This window comes from Melanerpes formicivorus, unplaced genomic scaffold (genome assembly GCF_026170545.1).
Source record: "Melanerpes formicivorus ecotype bairdi unplaced genomic scaffold, bMelFor1.0.p_v2 SCAF_23, whole genome shotgun sequence".
In the NCBI taxonomy this organism is placed as follows: domain Eukaryota; kingdom Metazoa; phylum Chordata; class Aves; order Piciformes; family Picidae; genus Melanerpes; species Melanerpes formicivorus.
The window spans coordinates 12,716,973-12,739,092 of NW_027142375.1; the positions used below are offsets into that span (position 1 = coordinate 12,716,973).

The 22,120-nt window shown below is 39.2% G+C and overlaps 1 protein-coding gene across 4 annotated transcripts in view; it reads right to left on the reverse strand.

Annotated features, from left to right (window-relative positions):
* PHF14 (PHD finger protein 14) overlaps positions 1–22,120 on the reverse strand; it is a 156,663-nt gene that overhangs the window by 34,512 nt on the left and 100,031 nt on the right. Inside the window, exon 18 of one of the 4 annotated variants that reach the window (XM_068152523.1) lies at positions 3,669–3,782. The exons of 1 other annotated variant lie outside the window; for it this stretch is intronic. In XM_068152523.1, coding sequence (XP_068008624.1) covers positions 3,669–3,782 — 114 coding nt within the window. Of the gene's footprint in view, positions 1–3,668; positions 3,783–4,432; positions 4,451–5,984; positions 7,065–22,120 lie in introns of those variants that run through there. 2 more of the 4 variants (XM_068152528.1, XM_068152526.1) reach the window with 2 other exon arrangements.

The window sequence follows — 22,120 nt, forward strand, 5'->3', positions numbered from 1 at the left end:
GATGTACTTTGTTTAAATAGCAAACACACCACAGTGTAATAAAATAGCATAAGGATGGATTGTACACTGCTGCTGAAGCCTATGACTTCAGGCTTTGAAAAAAAAGTTGGTTTTCTTCATACTAACTTGGAGAGGCCATGGGACTTTTTAGGTCCAGAGATCAAGGAAGGAAGGTAACTCCAGAACCAAAAGCTAGTATCAGCTGCCTGTTGTGTTTACAAAAATTAAGGAATATTCCCTTTGCTTGTATATGAAAACATGCAGATGTCTCCCCCCAGATTTCCAAGAATAAAACAATGATTTTAACACCAAATTCTATAATCCTTTTTAAGCTGCTTGTGCCATACTTAGTATGACTAACTGCAGAGGACTTAAGCATGGGACACATCTTCTCCTATAAAACAAAACTGTACCTCAGCTGTGCTTTACTAATGGAAAAAAGCCTGAGCTCTACTCAGATAAGCTGCAAACACTGAATGTCTGATAGTTCATAAACAGATTAATGTGTACCTATCTTAATCTTTCTTTAGGTGGGAATCACAATGCTTTGCACAGCTTTTTTAGCTTTCATACGGCACTCAGAAAGCGCCATGGATACATAGATTCATAGAATGGTTTAGGTTGGAAGGCACCTTAAAGATCATTTAGTTCCAAACCCCCTCCCACTAGACCAGGTCTCTCAAAGCTTCATCCCAACCGGCCTTGAACATCTCTATGGAAGGGGCATTCACAACCTCCCTGGGCAACCTGTTCCAGTGTCCCACCATCCTCATTGTAAAGAAATTCTTCCTAACATGCAATCTAAATCTACTCTTCTCAAGCTTAAAGCCGTTCCGTCTCATCCTATCACAACAAGCCCTTGTAAAAAGTCACTTCTTGGCTTTCTTGTAGGCCCACTCCAAGTACTGGAAGGCCACTCTGAGGTCTCTCCACAGCCTTCTTTTCCCCAGGCTGAACAGCCCCAGCTCTCTCAGCCTGTCCCCACAGGGAGGTGCTCCAGCCCTCTGATCATCTTCATGGTCCTCCTCTGCACCCCCTCCAGCAGTTTGTGTTCATAAGCTACCATCTTGCCCTTCATGTTTTACCCTAAAATGCTCCAAAACATATATATATATATATATATATATATACACACACACACACATATATATATATACACACATACACACACACACACACACACATGCTTTTTTCTTTATTGCAGGGGAAACTAGGTAATTGGTTGTTGGGTTAAATATCTTTTTTCCCCATGAGAGAGAATGACACAGCATTTAATCTTTATCTGTACCATTCTGGCAATGCAACCATTTATAAAGAACAGCTCTGTTAGCCTGTAGGCTTACACTATTAAAACATGATTAACTGATTGCCACAGGATCAGTAAAGAACAGTAATACATGTAACTCATGTATTTCTATTTTACTTCTAATTAAAGGAGATGGTATGTCTCTTCTGAGACTCAGGTTTAAGGGAACTGTCAAAACAAGTCTCTTCTTGCTTAGATAACCAACCACTGACATCATTATTCCCCATACATTAAAATGCTGCCTATGAGAAATGGTATCAAAATACAGCTCACCTATCTGGCACTTTAGGCAACACATGAAAAAGAGAAAGTAAAACTGCTTTAACAACAAACTCACCAGCACTGGTGGGCTACATTCAAATGATACCTAAATTACTACACAAATAATGCATCAGTTAGCAGCTATATATATATATTTCAAATATATATATATATGTATGTATGTATTCCAAATATTAACTCACTAAGCAGATACTGAAAGAATATAAAGGAGTGTTGTACCAGGAGACTTCAAATAAAATTACAAATAAAAAAGTTAATCTCTGCAAGCCCTTTTTTCTGTTATTAAAGACCTGTTTTTTCGGGTGTAACTCACAAATGTTTATTTACCATGCTGACTTATCCATATGTCACTTAGCTGGGTTGTTTCATGGTGGGTTCTGAATTTGGATATTCAGTATACTGGTGCTCCCCTCTCAAGGTTCTCTGCAAATCCAACCACAAAACTCTTCCTGATTCACACCTCTCTGTTTTTATATGAACTGCAGTAAATACGATTGGAGAAAGTTCCCTTATGAAATACATGTAGTAACTTATGACCCCACACTCAGTAAAGCATAAACTATTATTGAGATATCCAGCAAAATGCAGAAGTTATTTCAGTTCTCTGAAGTTTCCTTTTCCCCTCTACTTGGTTTTATTCCACAAAGGCAGATACTCTACACCATTTTCCTCACAGTCACCTTTCACTAAATATGTTTCATTCCTTTGTCTGCAGCACTTTTCCCTCTACTTTTATTTTTAAATATCATCTGTGGTCTCAATTTTAATTTCTCCAATGGAGTGAGATAAGCTGGCAAAGGTGAGATTTAAGAGGTGGAACTCATGGTCCTCTATAGACTAGAGGTCTTGCTGTTGTTGCTCCTCAAGAATACACACAGAAGCATTGCTAGAAGATTGTGTTACTCTGTCCTTAGGACTGCTTAGATGTGATAACCTGACCTAGAATATGTGGTGATACCTCAAAATAAGTGAAGTAACTATTTGGTCTTAATCTAGAAGACTGATCTTAAGAATTCTCCTGGCCCCGTGTTGCAGACTTCTCTCTTCTTCAGACAAAGTGACAAGACTACCAGAGGCAAGGAGAAACTCAAGAAGGTGTTTGGTAATTACTGTGTAAAGACTGCACTAAAGAACTAATAAGCATCTCTCTGTTTCCAGTGGCTGGTACTTTGCACTCTCCTTTACTGGGAAAATTAGTGTCAAAAGAAATCTTGAGAAAAAAATAGGAAAGACTAGTCTTAGTCTTTCCTGATACTTGGAATATCTTTAATAATAACAACAACTAACCTGTTTGAAGAAGTCAAAATCTATAATGCTAAGGCTTCTGCAAATTAAGGACTTCCCTCTCACAGGAAGAGTTAATTTAAGGATAATAATAGTTCTTGGAAAGGGTTATTGGCTCCACAGAATGATGTTTTAAGTCTGAATTCTGCAGATAACCTCTCCTCCAGCTATGGTGTACTGTGACAAGTATCCACTGCAAGGACAGAAAAAACCCAAGTCATTGGCTACATTATGGAACTATTTTATAAGCCAGCACCTTTTCTCCTAACTACAGGGATTATGCCCTGGTGGTCATACTACATCATTAGCATCTAGTGCAACTTTTTTTAAAACAAGGGCACCAAAAAAGAAAAAACAAAGTGAAGGTCTTTACTTTGCACAACCCAGCAGCTAGCTGTATTTTAGTTTAGTGAAGGATGGCAATGCTTTTCATCTACCTGTATATCTATGCACAGATTTGACTTCTAACTCGTGTCACAAAGTTCAATTTGCCAGAATCTAATGGGACTCCTGTTTCTGTATTGGTGTGAAAAGTAGGAACAAGAAAAAATATTTTCCCAATCACTAAGAAGTGGTATTAAAACAATAGCAGATGAAAGATATTTAGCTTATACGTAGTGCTGATAAGGCCCTGAGATTTACCTTGGTCTTGCATGTTGCAGGTATGAAAGGATAAGCCTTTTAGCTTTAAAAAGTCTCTGCTATGAGTAAAACATTACTAGGCATGAAAAAACAGAGGCCAATGTGTAACTCCCAACAATTAGTCTTGGAAAAGAATAGACACAGAATGTCCTACCTCTTCTGGACGTTTCTGTGCCACCGATACCAGCTCTTCAGAGCTACTTCTTGAGGTAGAGGGTACCACATTACCTGGGGCCTCTGAGACCACCTCATTTGACGGCTCGGAGTCCTGAGGGCAACAGAGACAAATAGACCCCTCAGCAGCGTGTTGATGTGGCACGCCAAGAAAATGAGACTTTTCAGAGGAACTGTGCTCTAAGCACAAAGAGAGAAATGAAAAAATACTTGAGGTCTCAAACTCTGCTGGTTTGCTATGGGCAACCTCTATCCCAGGGGCAAAGTATATTTTCTGTTAAAATGGTAATACTTTCTTCACAAGAGAATTATAAGAATTATTAAATGCTACACAGCATTTCAGAATTCCAAAGTTCTGAAGAATCATGCTGGTCTTGCTCATACCTACCCCTGTTCCTGAACTGCAAGGAAGGGAATAGTACCTTCCATCCCCTTACTCAAGGCAGAGGGTTTTGCAAAACAGCTGGGACCATGCTAGGATAACACACATCCCCCTACCCCTCCACCCAAATGTATTTTACTAATCTCTGCAAACCAATGTAGCACACAACCCATTACAGTCATTAGAGTTGGCTATGAGCAACTTTAACACTACACTAAGATAAATAAAATTGAAGTTCTTAAGTAGTTTGCATGCTATTTTCCACATTACTTTGGTTTGGCAATGCAACACCGCTAAATCAGTCAAAAGGAAAAAAAAACTTTAATACCTTCTCTGCTGTCCACAGTGGTTTTGATAGCTGCATAGATTGAGATATTTTACTACAGAGGAAAAGAAATAATCCATGAATCGGTACTATCCCTATCATGCTTGCTGTAATGCTCATTACAGAAGATATCTTAGATGTCATCACTTAGCAAGCAGAGTATATGCTGTTGATGTATCACTTTCTCTCTACAGTCATTAATTGCAAGGAAATCAAGACTATACTTCTGGAAACTGCAAGCTGCAAAGCTCATTATTAAGTTTTTCACCATCACAACCCCCAAAAAGTAAATTAAAATGTCATAATGCTAATATTCAGCATTTGCAGTTTAGCCCAAAGGAAAAAGGGGAAAAGCATGGTGGTCCAACAACCATTACTGAATCACATGTAAGACTAGGAATTGTATGAGAATTTAAACAGAGAGAGAGTTGCTGAAGCATAGAAAGTTGGACAAGTTTCTTTGGGCCTGGATGGGGAATACTCTAATATCTCTATTTCATACATCTTTTCAGGTGAAACCCTTTAAAACAGATTCTGAAATTAAATATTTCAAATAAAGCTTTTATTGCCTTCGTCATTGCATGACCTCCCTGTGACTTAGGAAAAAAAAAACCCAACCAAACAAACATATTCTGGCCCATTTTGTGGCTTACCAAAATAGATGTAAGGTTGGTGTGTGAAAGACATTTTAGAAAAATCAGCTTTCAGTGAAGAGTAAAGAATACCATCAATTAACCTATTAATGAGGAAGCCAAACTGCCATTGCACTAAACTGTTTCACGGGCTCAGTGGAAGAGGAAAAGCTGGCTAAACACAGTGAACTATAAGGAGAAATATCTCTAGCATTCTGATTATAAAAGTGATTTTCCTCTACCCAGGGTACAAAAGCCCTTATGTTCTGTATGTCATCAAAATAAACTTGGCATGGTCTTCAACCTGACAGCTCACTATTTTCCCCAGCAGATCTGGACTTGCACAGGCAAACATCCTCTCTTAGAGCCCTCCTCAGTTTGATTCCCAGCAAAGTATGATGACTCTTCTCGCTGACCCAATTAGGCATGAACTGACTCTCAGCACTGAAAAGAACAATTTTGTTTTCTCCTTGAGAACTGGGAAGCTAAATCACCACCATGCAATTTATCAGCTCAATACGCTTTCAGAAGCGCTTCTGCACTACTTACAAAACCAAAAGTAACAACCACATCTACTGGAAGAAAATGATGCACTTGTCTGAATTCTTTGGTTCAGCGATTTCTCTCCTTGAATTTCATGTGTGAACAAACTTTTTTGTTGTTGTTGTAATGTTGCTATTACCTGTGGCCAGATAATGGTGGCAATATTTTTTATAACTTAAATTTTTTGAAAGTAAAAACCCGATGGTTTTCCAAAATTGTCTGAGCAGCTGCAATTTCATAAATGCACATCCCTGCTTCATTCTTCCTGCCTCAAGAAGGCCAGGACATCAAAGACTCTCTTTCCCCATCCAGTCTCAAATATCTTCTTTCCAAGTAGCTTGGTCATCCTTGTCAATAGTTTTCTCAAGAATCATCTAGCTAATATAAAACTTCTATTTTTAAGGAGGCGGCTGGAAATCAAATTCATTTTATTATTCAGAAATGAAGCAGAGAAAATGTGTTTCCTTTTCCAATTACACTGGTTTTATTATCTCTTTTCACACTGCTGTCACTTCTTAGGAAAACTGTATAGAGCCTGAGCATATGTAAGAAAGGCAGTCTATGTTGCTCTGAAGTACAGCTTTCAGAAATAAAAATACTCATTACGTGGACCGAGATCCTTTCATGAAAGGTACAACAATAAAAATGCTGCAAGGTGCAAGTCAGAATTTTCACAAAGCTTCATCTCAGAATCACAGAATATATTTGGTTGGAAGAGACCTCAAAGACCATCCAATCCAATCCTTGACCCAGCACTGAAGGGTCAACACTAAACCACGTCCCCAAGCACCAGGTCCATGTGCCTCTTGAACAACTCCAGGATAGTGACTCCACCACTGCCCTGGGCAGCATTTGAGAACCCTTTCAGTGAAGAAATATTTCCTAATATCCAGCCTAAACCTCCCCTGGTGCAACATGTAACACAGGAATTCTTTATCAAAATATAAATGTACCATAAACAAATTAATTCAGAATGCTGAATAATCACATTTTCCTTGTAAAATGCTGTTTTTTATCAAGGCTTCTCAGAAAATAATATTTCTTGGGCTTATGAGACCTTGATTTGAAACATGAAACGTAGACATGTTCATGCAATACAGATAACCCTGCCTTGAACTCTGTCTCCTTCCATATGACCTAAATGTTCATGCAGTTTAAGATGCCATGACCACAGTTCTGCCAAAACAAGAAGTCACTTGAATTACACATTGACATAAATTCGTAACACATTGGATATTCTAGTCCTGGGATGAAACTTGCTTGCTAGTCTTGCCACCAGTTACAATGTTCTTGTCAGCAGACACAGAAGTGTAGCTGGTTAAATTCTGAGTCTTGGGCCTCCAGTAATTAATATTTTTTTTTGATTCAGGTCAGCCGAGATCAAGAGTGACTGGTAGGAGGTGAGAAATCAAAGGTGCATCCAACTGTAGCAGCTCCCTCAAAGCATTCAGTTCTTTTCTCCCCTTCATTTGGCATATTTGCTATTTGCATCTACTGTAATAGAAGCAAAAAGTGCAATTTTAGTTTTGTTCTTTTCTGTGCAGAAGTATCACTGATACAGTATGCTGAAACATCAACAGTGCCTACAGACCAGATGCGGACATAATGTGTGAGCTACATAAAAGTGATAGATTTTCAAGGGCAATATCAACATTTTATGCTCTGCTGATGCTGTGGCTTGAGGATTTGACTATTTTTAATTTTTAAAATCCAAACCATTCAATGCAAGATCAGTACACAGTATACAGATATGTATTGTACATGTAAATATGATACAGATGTGTAGGTACAGAGAGGCATATTCATAGGGAGTGTTCACAGTAAACATTATGGTAACCAAATACTGTAATAGTTTACCAATCCATGTTGCTGTCAGCACAGATGTTGACCCATACAAAACAGAAACTCTGTACAGCTTCTGACTTTGAAGAAAATGGGAGAACTGAGATATATATATCACAGTATCACAGTATCACTTAGGTTGGAAAGGACCTTGAGGATCATCGAGTCCAACCTATCAACACAGACCCCATGACTAGACCATGGCACCAAGTGCCATGTCCAGTCTCCTCTTGAACGCCTCCAGGGTTGATGACTCAACCCTGGCAACCTGTTCCAGTGACGAATGACTCGCTCGGTGAAGAATTTCCTCCTCACCTCGAGTCTAAACCTCCCCTGGCGCAGCTTGAGACTGTGTCCCCTTGTTCTGGTGCTGGTTGCCTGGGAGAAGAGGCCAACCCCTTCCTGGGTACAACCACCTTTCAGGTAGTTGTAGAGGGCAATGAGGTCACCCCTGAGCCTCCTCTTCTCCAGGCCAAACAATCCCAGCTCCCTCAGCCTCTCCTCATAGGGCTTGTGTTCAAGGCCTCTCCCCAGCCTTGTTGCCCTTCTCTGGACATGCTCAAGTGTTTCGATGTCCTTCTTAAACTGAGGGGCCCAGAACTGGACACAGTACTCAAGGTGCGGCCAGCAGGAGCAGAGTACAGGGGCACTATGACCTCCCTGCTCCTGCTGGCCACACTATTCCTAATGCAGGCCAGGATGCTATTGGCCCTCTTGGCCACTTGGGCACACTGTTGGCTCATATTCAGGTGGCTGTCGATCAGTACCCCCAGGTCCCTCTCTGTTTGGGAGCTCTCCAGCCACTCCGACCCCAGCCTATAGCTCTGCATGGGGTTGCCGTAGCCAAAGTGCAGCACTCGGCACTTGGACTTGTTGAATGCCATCCCTATATATATATATATATATTAAATGTATTGATAAAATACTTTGCTAAAAAGCTTTAAAAGTTGAATTTGAAACAGGATGAGGGGGAAATAGTGTCTTACAATTGTATGTAAAACTCACCAAGCATCCACTCCTTTTTTCCACCATTGCTACTTTAAAACAAAACAAAACTAAAAAAGAAATTTAAATTAATCAACCCACAAACCCTTAATAGATGATTTCAAGCTGGCAGGTTTGAATATATTATGTTAACTCTGCATCAGTTTTCATCTATCATCCTTTACCTGGGTCCAGTTGAAAATTACGCAAGCCATAAATTAGCTTTAAACAAGTTTTGAATCAGCCTGGAACTAGTTTTCAAATTAAAGAGCCGTCACTATATTACATGGTACTGTCATTTTATTACCCCAATCAATTCCGTGTGGCCTGAGGAAGAAAGAAAATGGATGCTGTCTTCATTTGCAAAGGGTTTATCTCTCACACCAGGCTCTGAAAACATGACTGCAGTAATGAATTGGAAACCAAAGTTACTAACAAAGACTTTAGCAGTAGCAGAGTAGAAATATTTTTTGTCCCTCTTCAGACTTACAAAAGGAGGGGGAAAAAAGGAGGAAAAAAAAACCAACCAAAAAAAAAAAAGCCCTTTCCCTTTCTGAAAATTGAAGCCAGCTTCTTAAGGCTGAAGGACTGTGGGAAGAAATTAGCACATTTCTATTTAAGTGCTAAAGTGCTTGTAGCCTCTGAGAGTACAATTTTCAGTGCTGCACAGGAAAAGCCTTCCTGGGTCAGAATGAAGGTGCCTCTCTAGTCCAGAAAATGTCGCACCTCCTCATCACTCCTACCTGTCCTTACTCTCCCCTACACCCCAAATGCATGCTTTGAAACCATTCATGAAATCTCTGCCAGAATTTGGTATAATCTAGTGAAGAGAAGCTGTCTCCTAGTTCTCTACACTTCACAGGTGGACAAAGCAAATCTCCAAAGTGGAGTTTATCTCTATCTACTTATGTGTGAGATCAATCACTGCCATCCCTAGAATTTACACTGCATCAGTTAATAAGGTAAGAACGCAGCCTTTACACTTTTAAGTCACGCTCCACAGCAGTAAAATTTCCCTCCTTCTTTCTATTCTGCCTTTGTCATTCTCTGCATGCTGATTTTATTTAACATCTGACAATCTCCAGTCTTCCTCTGCCCTCTCCCAAGAAAGAAAAATACAAATGCAACCTTTAATGCACGTGTGCTGACTTCCTGCACTGCCAGACCCAGAGCCAACTCTGTTGTTCTGCCCTTGGCTATTTTTTGTCTCTCTTGAGAAGGGGACAACAGCTTCTATGTTTATACACTGTTAACACAACAGGGTCTCATTCTCAGCTGACTCTGAAACCACCTCGGTTCAAGCAATAAACGACAGAACAGAACTCTAAAACCTCTGCCTGCTTTTAAAAAGAGAAACAAAAACCTTTGATCAAATTCTGTATTTTCCAAACATAGAAACTCACATTCTTTAGCCTCACACTATTTTTCTTTCGAACACAATGTGAATGTGAAGGAACTAATAAAGTTACAAAAAGTTTCCAATAAATACCCATCTGTTTCAATTTATTATTCCTCTATCACTCAGCAAGCTACAACATTGACAAAGCAACTTGCATCTTTGAAATCCACCTACCTGTACAAGTGTCAAACGGTGAATTCCCACTTTTACAGGTGTTTTAAAATAAGGATGCTACTATTGATAGTATTTTACTCAAAGTGTTTGAACAAAGCATGAAAGGAAACAGGGTCATGGGTTTGGGTTTTTTTTTTCAAATGGAAAAATTAATACTTTACCTACATTACATTTAAAGCTAGAAAAAGCACTCAAAACAATGGTTTTCATATTTATTCTTTCAACTATATCGCATGCAAATAAAACCAGCAAACAGCACAACATTTTGCCAATTGAAGGCATTCTCATTCACTGACCTCTGAAACTTTCCCCTTTCTAACTCACCTATTTGTTACACTTCCGTCACTCAGTGTACTAATCCTACCTCACACGGGACTGAATTCTCCACCTTTCAAAACAAACTCTCCTAGATCATTGCATTTCCTTTTTCACTTTCTCATCATTCATAATTCCCCAACATTCAAAAGCTGTTCTTTTAACTACCTTTTTCAATAGCTGCTTTCTATGACCCCAGAATTCTCTGAAATGTATTCAATATCAACTCTTAAAACACTATAATAGAAATATTAGGATACAAAAACTCGAATCAAATTTCACAATACATCTTCACCACACTCATCTCATATGCACAACGCAAAGGAGCACAAGTTTCCTGTTACTATCACGGATTAAAGCCATTGATCACACAAGTATAATGTGGCCCCAAATACTAGCAAAAATTTTTGCATGAACATGATCACCAGAAATTTTTAGGATTACTTCAATAAAGGGGAGAAGTGTCAGCATCTATCTGTTTTGTGCTAAATCTCTTATGTCTTGTATAATTTGGTAATTATCTGGTGCACCAGTGCAAAAGATTTTATATGAATATAAAAATACTTCTCAGGATATTCATTATAGTGGCCAGACCGCGTACTATGCTATTACCACTGCCTACAAGTAACTCAATGCTATTCCCTTTTCTTGTACATGCAGCTTTCTTGGGTTAGAAGGGACCTCCAAAGGTCATCTAGTTTGACCCCCCTGCCATGAGCAAGGACATCCTCAACTAGATCAGGTTGTCCAGAGCCCTGTCAAACCCGCCCTTGAACATCTCCAGGGATGGGGCCTCCATCACCTCTCTGGGCAACCTATTCCAGTGCTCAATGACCCTCATTGTAAAGAACTTCTTCCTATATATTGTTTTTCTATTTTTTTTCTTATTATGAATTAGGTTACAGGCACATGCTACAAAGGTATTTTTTTCCTGATTTTATATTTTACTGAGTTTTAGAAGCTATTTATATTTAGAAGTTATAGTTAGTTCTGAGAGCTCTTTAAGAAAATACACAGAAAATTTACTACTGCTGGATCAAGATGTTTTACCCGGCTTATGCCCATTTTGTACAGCTCTAATGTCTCTGAATCATTTTTCCCCCTCTGTCTAAAAAAAAAAACTCTAAAAAAACTCTAAAAAAAACTTAGGCAAACAACTTAAAAGTTACAGAATAAATTCTCAAACACATCACTAGCATTGTGGCGTTTACTCTGTAGGTGTGTTGCACGGCACTGCAATTGTTGACTTGGACCTATTTACAGAGCGATGCAGGCACTTTACATCTATCATTTAAACCAAGATCTTCTAAACAACAAATGTACAAAGCCACAAATGTACAAAGCTATAGTAGTTGAGGAAGGCAGTGCTGCAGAACAATTGCTCCAGTACTAAGGCTACATTTGGGGTTGCAGTTATTTCCTTAAGCAATGTCTTTTCCCTTCAGAAGTGATTGGGGCAGACCACAGCAAACCATTTTCACAGTCTCTCTAAAACACAGAATCACAGAATCATTAAGGTTGGAAAAGACTTCTATGATCATCAAGTCCAACCATCAACCCAACACCCCCATGCCCTCTACACCATGCCCCAAAGTGCCGCACTGACTTTTTTTTTTCACAACCTTCAGAGATGGTGACTCTACCACCTACCTGGGCAACGTGTTCCAATGCCTGACCATTCTTCTCAGGAACAAAATCTTTCCTAATATCCAATTTAAATATCCCCTGGTGCAACTTGAGGCTGTTTCCTCTCGATACTGGGGAGAAGAAGCTGACCCTCACCTCACTGCAACCTCAGCTGAGGTCTCCCCTCAGCCTCCTATTCTTCAGACTAAACAACCTCAGTTCCCCCAGATGCTCCTCACAAGATTTTTTCTCTAGACCCTTCACCACCTTCATTGCCCTTCACTGGACATGCTCCAGGACCTCAATGTCCTTCTTGTATTAAGTGGCCCAAACCTGAACCCAAGGCATGGCCTCACCAGCATTGAGTACAGGGGTACCATCATTATCCTACTCCTGCTAGACACACTATTCCTGATCCAGGCTAGGACATCATTTGCCTTCTTGGCCACCTGAGCACACTGCTGGCTCACAGTCAGACAGCTGTCAACCAGCACCACCAGGTCCTTTTCTGCAAGGCGTCTTTCCAGCCACTCTGCCCCAAGCCTGGAGCATTGCATGGGGTTGTTGTGACCCAAGTGCAGCACACAGTATGTGGCCTTGTTAAATAGTTTTACCTCATCTGTATTTCTGCTCTAATAGTAGTTAAATTGGCCCAAACTTTTCATGTTCTTGGACTGGTGAGGCAGTGTCAGCTTGGGAGTAAGGTACAGCAGCAAACTTACTTGACTTCTCAGGGTCAAGCTGCAGATTCGCACAATTTATGGTCGAAGTAGTTTCCTTTCCTACACTTCAGTAGCTTGGGAAAAAGCACACACAAAATTTACTCACAGTACATGGCTAACACTTAACTTGAACTAGAAGATTGAGCACTTCAGAAGATCTCTGCTCCAAAAAGCAGCTGCTTTATTCTAACAAAAATAGAATGTAGCTCAGAAAAGGCTTTCTTTCAAGCACACGATCGTCAGATATTGTGCATCAGCATGCAGAGTGTGTCTGTCAGATGTTGGAACAAAGCTTTAAATTGTACCATCTAACTTAATTCTCAAGACAGGGTCAGCACATTCATAAAGTGTGTTTTTTTTTTCTTTCTTTCTTTTTTTTTTTCTTCCCTTTGAGAAGTCCTTTAAGCAATATTTATTTAGCTCCTTACATCTTCATCAGCATTGATTCTTGCTTTTCAGCTCCTTGAAGTCCAGATTTTCCCAACATCATGCAAAACAGAGATATTAAAATGTGTGATCACCAAAAGCATCATAAAATTGTTGAAGGCTACTTATTAAATCAAGACTCATTTTCATTTCTCCTCACTTGCAGAATGCTTTTTCCAGTAACAAGATGAAATAAAGGGATGGCACAGTACATAATTTTTTGCAGTCTGATTTTACTTTGCAAGTTTTATAGGTCCCTACACTTTCCTTTTCTGTCTGTACTTCAGAGTTTTCCTATAAACACACTACCCTGTTCTGGAGGAAGGCTCTCTGTGTGTACTCTACATTCTTCTTTCCACTTTGCCACAGCCCCATTTCTTGATGCACCCCATTCTCCCCATAAGGGTTTCTGTGTTGGTTTTTTCCAAGTGGAATTTTCTCATTCTTATGAATGCACGTGTCCTCACATTTTCCCTTCTATGCCAAGGGTGATTCTTGCAGTAATATTATTTTTACCCACCCTAATTTTTTTTCCTCTATCTTTTTAAGAAGTACCATCATTTCCAACTGATAAAGCAGGAAAAAAAAACCCACTAATTCAAAGCTATAGAAATATTTTCATTAAAAATTAATCCATTTATTCTAAAGCTTTCTATAAAACTGTGTCTTACACCCTCCTTTTCAGATCTACCTAACACCTTAATGTGCCTAATTAAATGTGTCTTGGACATCCTTTAAGGAGCTTCAAACAAAGGTTAGAAACACTATTTTGTCAGTGTCCCTGAAGTAATTAATGAGAATTTCCATCCAATTTTATACTACTAAATAGATACATTAATATCAATATATTAAGAAATAAATATTGTTAATATAAAGAGGCCAGCTAAAACATAGGGATATTTTCATTATGTCATACTGAGCTAAACTGACAATGGGCTGCTTACTAAGAAGGGAATGACCACGCCAGTTGACACAATTTAAGATGCAACATTAATCAGTCATCTTTTGCTGAATCCACAGCATCCGAAAGGTCACAACTAGTGCTGCTGCATTAAAGTATCCTCAAAAAGGCTTGGAAATTCTTCACTCTTCATGAATTAAGAGCACTCTAAATGATACATGGAATGATGAGGCTAAATGCACTCAAAATGTTGACCTTGCTGTCTTCTTGTAGGAGGCACGAATATTTTGCTTGTGTTGTGGTTTGTTTTTTTTTTTTAATGAAAGATTACATCTACCAGAGAAAATCTGTGGTAGAAAACACACATCAAGCCCTTACTCTCACATATAGTTGCTTAGTAACATTGTAAACTAGATTCTTCATTGAAAAGCATATGCATAAAGTGCTTGTACAAACACACAAATTATAACAGTTAGCACCTAGCAGTACCTACCCACCTGTTAATTTTTAGGCTTTCAAGCTTGAGAATGCTGATATATGAATTCCACAACTCCTCTTACCAAAATAAGCATGAAATCACTTTTGTAGTCAATGAAACTAAACCACAAGTCTAGCTGTGACACAGCAAATGTAAGAGTGGTTTTTATAGTCACTTCATGCCAGTTAGTACTGTGGTGCCACGGGAACAATTCTGTAGAGCAAGTCAGTCGGTGTTGAGGATCAGCCAGATGAGCTACACATTTCCAATATGTGACTACTTTGGTCACAGAGACAGCATGCCTGTTACCAGTCAGAATACATCCTCAGCTTTAGTGTCCCTTGATGCCTATTACCAGTCAGAACACATCCTCAGCTTTAGTGTTCCTTGACAGGAACCTGGTTTGCCTTCTTGAGACTACTCCATTATGTGAACCAAAGGGTAGCAGTAGGTGACAACTGGGTGATTCCTTTCAAACATGCATTCCTGATCTTAAACAAAATGTTGAGATAAACACACAGTAAGATACCTCAGATTAAGATCCATGAAAATGAGTGTAGCAGAACATTGATCCATTTAAGTTGATCAACAGGAAGTAGACAAAATAACAAGGTATTTTAAATACCAGTTTTATTTAGAATTCAGTAGTATTACCCTGCATTATCCACAGTTCCCTTACTCAGCTTGAGATTTACTACACTGAAAGTTCTCCAAAGTCTATGAACTAACTCTCCCCCATTCTTCAACTGTAAAAGCAAACAAACAAACCTCCAAAACCCAGACACACTCACTGCCTTACTTTTAGACAATAGTTTGATTACCATCCAAAATGAATTGGTGAACATATTCAAGCATCATAGGAAAAATCCAAAAGTCCTGGTTCACTCCCCTCTTTTTCTTTTTTCTTTCTTTATAGGGTTCAAAATCACATTTCAAAATCTCAAGGGATTGCACAAGTCATCTTACTAGTCTTTAGCTGAAACAGTAGCTTTGCATGGGAGACTGAAACACCAGGTAAAAGGATTCACATTACCACAGTATATTAGAGGCTGGAAGGGACCTTAAGAGATCATCAGGTCCAACCCTCTGCCAAAGCAGGATCACTTAGGGTAGTGTGCACAGGAATGTATCCAGGTGGGTTTTGGTACCTGAGAAAGGCTACAAATTGTCTGCTGAATATTTTACTATTCTATAGCTTGGAGCCTTTCAGCCTCTGTCCTGAACCCAGAAAGCACATGGGTCATTCCTGTGAGATAAATAAATAATTAATAAATCACATCTCCCAAATCTCCAACTACTTTTATTTTCTCACAGTCATCTTTTAAAAGTAAGATTCTTGAAACTGTCCTTACATGAATAGAATCATAACAACCTTCAAAGGGTTGCAATTAAAAAAAACAACCCAAGAAATATGTAGAATATAATTTCCCTCTGAAGTTCCTCTGCCTTCTGCAACACTTTCAATCTATGAGAAGCAGTGGAGGTATTAGGCACTAGAAGAAAACGGTAGGACAAGCTGCATATTCATTTATTACACAATGTATGTGCAAATACCAGTACCTGATGTGTAATCCTGATTTACTGCAAAGGATGTGTTATACATTTAATATTCATTATGTCATTGACTGTGACAGTCTGCTGACACCCTTCTATTTCCAAAAATAAACATGTGAAGTGATTAACCCACTCCAAGCACACTTGTGTGTACCTTCCACAAATACTGAGATATCTTGCCGTTTCCCTTTTGACACATCTTTTCTTTGGCTATTTATACCACATCTAAAAGGATGCCATCTGCCCTTCAGTCTTCATAAGATTAGTGGCTAGAAGAAATTTTCCAAGGCTTTCCATACATGAGTTTTTTTGGTACTGTTTGACACAGCTGAAATACACTGAAGACCTTCTGAACATGCCCAGAGGTGTTTCAAGCCACTGAACCAGGTAATCATTTCCAACGGTTACCAAAGACACATGTACTATAAAACCTAAGATAAACTTAATTGCTCCCAGAATTGAACAATGCACTATACATTTTAAGGGTTTTGTAAAAAAATAATATCTTTTAAAAAGCCACCTTAAAATTCCACGTAACATTTGTGTTGTTGCTTGGTGGAGCTGACTGTAACGCTCTCACAGTTATATTCCCACACAAGGTATTTGCTGAGGCAGTTTTTACGAAGAGGGAACTTTTCTGCTACAGAATGCTAAAATCCCAGCGATGAGACACTCCTTTGCACAGAAAGTGGCTGACACAGCACAAATCAGCAACACCCAGCTATCTTCTGCAAAATGTGATTAAATGTGGCTGGCACTAAGAGAATCTCTGTTTGAGAACGGTGACTAAACTTCACTACCCCTATCTAACATGACGGCAAAAAGCAAATCCTCTCTCTGCTACAAGTCATTACTTGCTTAGCACTTCACAAAATGGCACTTTCTTGGTTTCTTGTTCTTTCTCTCCCCTGGTTCCATATGATTAGATTTTGCCTGGGTAGCATTAGTAAATTATACTGATGACTGCCACATGACTTGAAGCACCATATATGGCTGAATTTTTTGAAAGGCTTTAAAACAAAATCAACCATGAGAGTAAACGTGAGCAGGTAATTAGGCAGCTATGATGATGTGTTCAGATCTTATCCAGACACTAACAATTAAAGATCTAATTCTTCCATCATACAGAATATAATTACAGGTGGTGTGCTAAGATATTTGCAGAATAATAAATTTGGACTAGAGAGGAATTAAGATACATAATTCTTCTTTAATTACATGCCTTCCAATTCTATATAAAACAGAAGGCAAGAACTCTATTTCTCAGTAAAGAAATTATCTTGGTAAAAACAGAACACTACTTTGCAAAATTAGAGTGGAATGGGATGCCACCAGACTGTAGATATACCTTTGTACCTCTGAGGATTCCCTCTATGTTATTGCATGGCACACACCTTTTGCTTTTTCAAAAGTCTTCAGTTCTTTATGAATATCCAAATTAGAGGGTTAAGCACAATGGATATGGTTTTTAATACTGCCCCCTCCTGGCAGCCTATATAATATAACCCACAAATTTAACCACAGCTCAAAAGGTTAAAAAATTCAAGTCAGTGACAAGCCTTTCATTCACACGTCTCTTTTTTTGGATGCCCTCAAAAATCAACATGTGTTCTATTAATTAAGTAAACAACAATCGAATTTTCCAATAGGGTTGTTAATAGATCATAGTCAGTTATAATTTATTGGAAAATTTGTTTATGACTCCACTCAGCATGAAGCCCCTAATTAGCAATACTCAAAAGGCTCGTTATTTTAGAAACTCTAGAACTTGGAAGGCAACCGAGTTGATGAAGTAGATTTGAATGTGTATCAGTAATGTAAGCTATGATGCTTTGGTAGGTATAGTTCGGTGACTTTCAGACATGTAAATCTTCCTTTTGTGACTTCACTTAGGAGAAACCTAAAACAGAGAAAACTTGGATTACAACTACCATCTCCATGTCGTTTACATTTCAATACAATCAGAGGGCTGAAGCACCTCTCCTGTGAGGACAGACTGAGAGAGCTGGGGTTGTTTAGTTTGGAGAAGGCTCCAAGGAGACCTTATTGTGGCCTTCCAGTATCTGAAGGGAAACTACAAGAAAGCTAGTGAGGGACTTTTAGGGTGTCAGGCAGTGATGGGACTAGGGGGAATGGATCCAAGCTAGAGGAGGGGAGATTTAGATTAGATGTCAGGAAGAAGTTTGTCATAAAGGTAGTGAAACTCTGGAAAGGGTTGCCCAAAGGGGTGGTGGAAGCCCCATCCCTGGATGTTTTTAAGGCCAGGCTGGACATGGCTCTGAGCAACCTGATCTAGTGGAAAGCGTCACTGCCCATGGCAGGCAGGCTGCAATTAGATGATCCTTGAGGTCCCTTGCAACCCTGACAATACTGTGAACCTTCCACATATGAAATTCACTGTCACAATGCTGTTCAATATTATAAATATCTAGAAATTGATTTTCAAAATCAAGAAAGAGAGAGAAAGCCTCTAGTTCTTTAAGGAGTAAGCATTTCCCTTGTCCCTCCCAGACACCACTCCTCTTTCAGCTTTCTCACATCCTTAGTGTATCTACAGCTGCATACCAAAGAGGAGGTATAAAACCTTCCTGTTGCAGGGTAGTCCTTAGGGCTGAAGAAAATGCTCTCCATTTTCATTCCCTCCCAATGTGTTAGCACAAACCCAGGTTTAGTGTCTTTACTTCACACATGACGTGAGCTGCTTTTCAGATTTTTCCCAATTGCAGACACGTCCCAGCAGAGCCTCTTTGCCATTCAGTGCTACAGTAGTAGGCTGTGTAGGCTGTAAATTCATTTTGTCATGGCTTAGGAAATGTAAGTCATAATTCAGCAGAAGAGCTATTTTCTAGACAAAGTGCATTCTTAAGCAGATTTTGTTAGAAACATGATCTAAAGAAGGAGTAGGGTGGTGTTTCCAACAGCTGCCCGTGAAGAGGTTTTGCTTTCTTAACCACTATCTTACAACAGGTAACAGTTATTCTAAACATCTGAACTTGGGGGTTAGACATTTAAATACTACATTATTTATATTCAGATGAGATGCATTAGAAATTAACAAGCATTATGCCATGACTGGGATTTACATTTTTTTCAGTCTACTGACTAGGTACCTCTTTAAATGCTCCAATGGAAATTAGACATGGGTGTGTAGTTTAAAAACAGTGATAGTAAGTGAGCGACACTTCTTCTAATGCCAGCCATCCTTCTTTGTTTTTTTACTTCAATCCCATATATTTAGTCTCAAAAAAGCAAAACTCTGGACAACTTATGAAAAGCAGGACTACCTCACAAATCATTAAATTTGTGGGTCACCCAAAAAGCCTCTTGAAAAAATAATTTGCCTCATTTAAATGTACAGTAAGATGCATGTGTATAATGACAGCAGAATGAATCACACTTCACAGTAGTATTCAAAACCCTTTTTCCTCTCCTTTTGTCAAGCACTACAGAAGCACTACAGAAGACCTTAAGTGTCCAGCACTACAGAAGACCTTAAATGATACTACTGCTTCCCTATTAAGAAAAAGAATTTCTATCAATGTGCAAAGTTTCAGCTTTGGAAAAAAAATTCTGTGCTATTGGGTTGTTTATGAAAAGAAGTGAATGAAGTTAAGCAGCAAGTGATTTCTTGAATGAAAAAAACAACAGGGGGAAGGAGAAAATGAACCTTGGGGAAAAAAAAATAGTTTCTGGAGCAAGTACCGTTAAAATGGCTTTTTTTTTGGACAGAAACAGTCACTTTAAACTGCTGTGCATAGTTGAAATCTTCATTCTCTAAGAATACACCACTGGGAAAACAGATTCTTATCAGGTTTATTAAAACTGCTGTTTTCTGACAAAGCTTACTTCAAGAAAAAGTCTTTGCATTCCAGTTCACACTCCTAATTGGTACTTTATTTCTTAAACATTTTAATTAATACTCTTTGATCTATCCTAGTGTTATTCTTCAAAATCAGAAACCTGCTTTTGAATTTGGAACAACAACCTCATTAAGAAGAAGACGACCCCTGTATTCCAGTTTCTTTAACCTTCTGGCTGGTTAAGCTTCCAGCCAGTTAAAAAGAGACTTGTTCAGATGACATTATGGGAAAAACAATGCTGCACTGTATTGTCCATTTTTTCCTATGTTTTTTGATCATAGAATCTTAGAAAGGCTTTTGTTGGAAGGGACCTTAGAGATCATCTACTCCACCTCCCTGCCACAGGCAGGGATGCCGCTGAACTACACTCGGCCTGTCAGGGCCTCATCCAACCTGGCCTTGAGCAGCCCCACAGAGGAGGCATCCACAACCTCCCTAGGCAACTTATTTCAGTGTCTCACCACCCTCGAACTGAAGAAGTTCTTCCTATGATCCAGTCTAAACCTACTCTCCCTCAGCTTAAATTCATTCCCTCTTGTCCTGCTGCTGGACACCTTTATGAAAAATTCCCTCTCCAGCCTTCCTGTAGGACCCCTTCAAGTATTGCAAGGCAGTTAGCTGCACCAAAGAAGAAGTACAAGCACTCTGTAAGCCCATGCTCAGGGTCTATCTGCCAGTAACATGGGTGTTGGTAGAACTGACTTTCATGTGGAGAAGAACTAAAATACCTAATCCAAGCATCTATTCCAGAAATATTTTAGAATACTTTACCTTGTTTTTCATTAAACCCTAAGCTTCCCACCTACACTATGGGAATCTTCTGCCAGCTATGTGTATGTGATCATTTGGATTAATTTGGGGATTTAATACCAACTAACTTTACGCTATCTGCTATTTGTAAATCAAGTCCCATCTTAAGTTAATTTCAAGGCTGATTATTTTTGGAACGTTTTATGGTATGAATTATTCATTACATAGATGCATTATACCTGTTTGCCAGAAAATAACAGAGGCTGTTCCAACTTATTTCTTTAAACATGACACCTGGGGAGCAAATACTACAACACAGCTGGCACTATTTCAGCCAACTGATAAGAAATACCGTACACTGCAATTTCATGCTTTGGTTTTTTACCATCTTGATAGTGAAACTAATTTCTCTGCCAAGGTTTGGCATTCCTGAAATTCTTAAAACAGGGCATAAGTGGTGTAAGGACTTGGGTCAAGCCTTCACACAGCCTTAGAGCTTTGGACAATTTTCTGTTGTTCAGTTTTAAGGAAATCATTTCAGTGCCAATGCTGACTGCCCCTCACAAACCTAGGAAGGCAAGAATGATTTCAAAATAGCACATTTTCCAGTTGCTATATAAAACCCACCTTTGTTCTGTGTCACACAAGTAACTAAAGTCCTAATTTGATTTATGTAGTATCAAGACCTCTCCTCAGCCAACAGGCCAAAAAAATGATCAATGGGCTGGAACACCTCTGCTACAACAACAGGCTGAGGGAGCTGCGATTGTTCAGCCTGGAGAAGAGAAGGCTCCAAGGAGACCTAATAGTAGCCTTCCAGTATCTGAAGGGGGCTACAAGAAGGTTGGGAAGGGACTCTTTACAAAGGCCTGCAGTGACAGGACAAGAGGCAATGGTTTGAAATTCAAGAAGAGTAGATTTATATTGGATGCTAGGAACAGGATCTTTACCATGAGGGTGGTGGAACACTGCAACAGATTGCCCAGGGAGGTAGATGAGGCCCCATTCCTGGAGATATTCAAGGTCAGGCTCAACAGGGCTCTGGGCAACCTGATCTAATGGAGGATGTCCCTGCTCACTGCAGGGGCATTGGACCAGATGACCTTTGTAAGTCCCTTCCAACCCAAACCATTCCATGATTCTATATGAATACACATATAAATGTTTAACTCCATCATTCTTGATGACCACATAATAGAATAGATCATAATACCCATACCCAGTAAAAGTGTAAAAAGATTCTACCCTTACAAATGCAGTCACTGAATTATACTACATACTCTGTTATTCTGTAAACCTCTTTGATATACTAACTTGAGGCTGAAAAATGTTGCATAAAAATTGAACTTTCTTTCCCCATTGCATTATGTTCTGCCTGTATCAGCAAGCAGATTTACTAGCTGTATTCTTTGAACTTTCTTTCCCCATTGCATTATGTTCTGCCTGTATCAGCAAGCAGATTTACTAGGTGTATTCTTTTATTTTTCAGCTGCAATGCTGTTTGCCATGATGGTGGCAG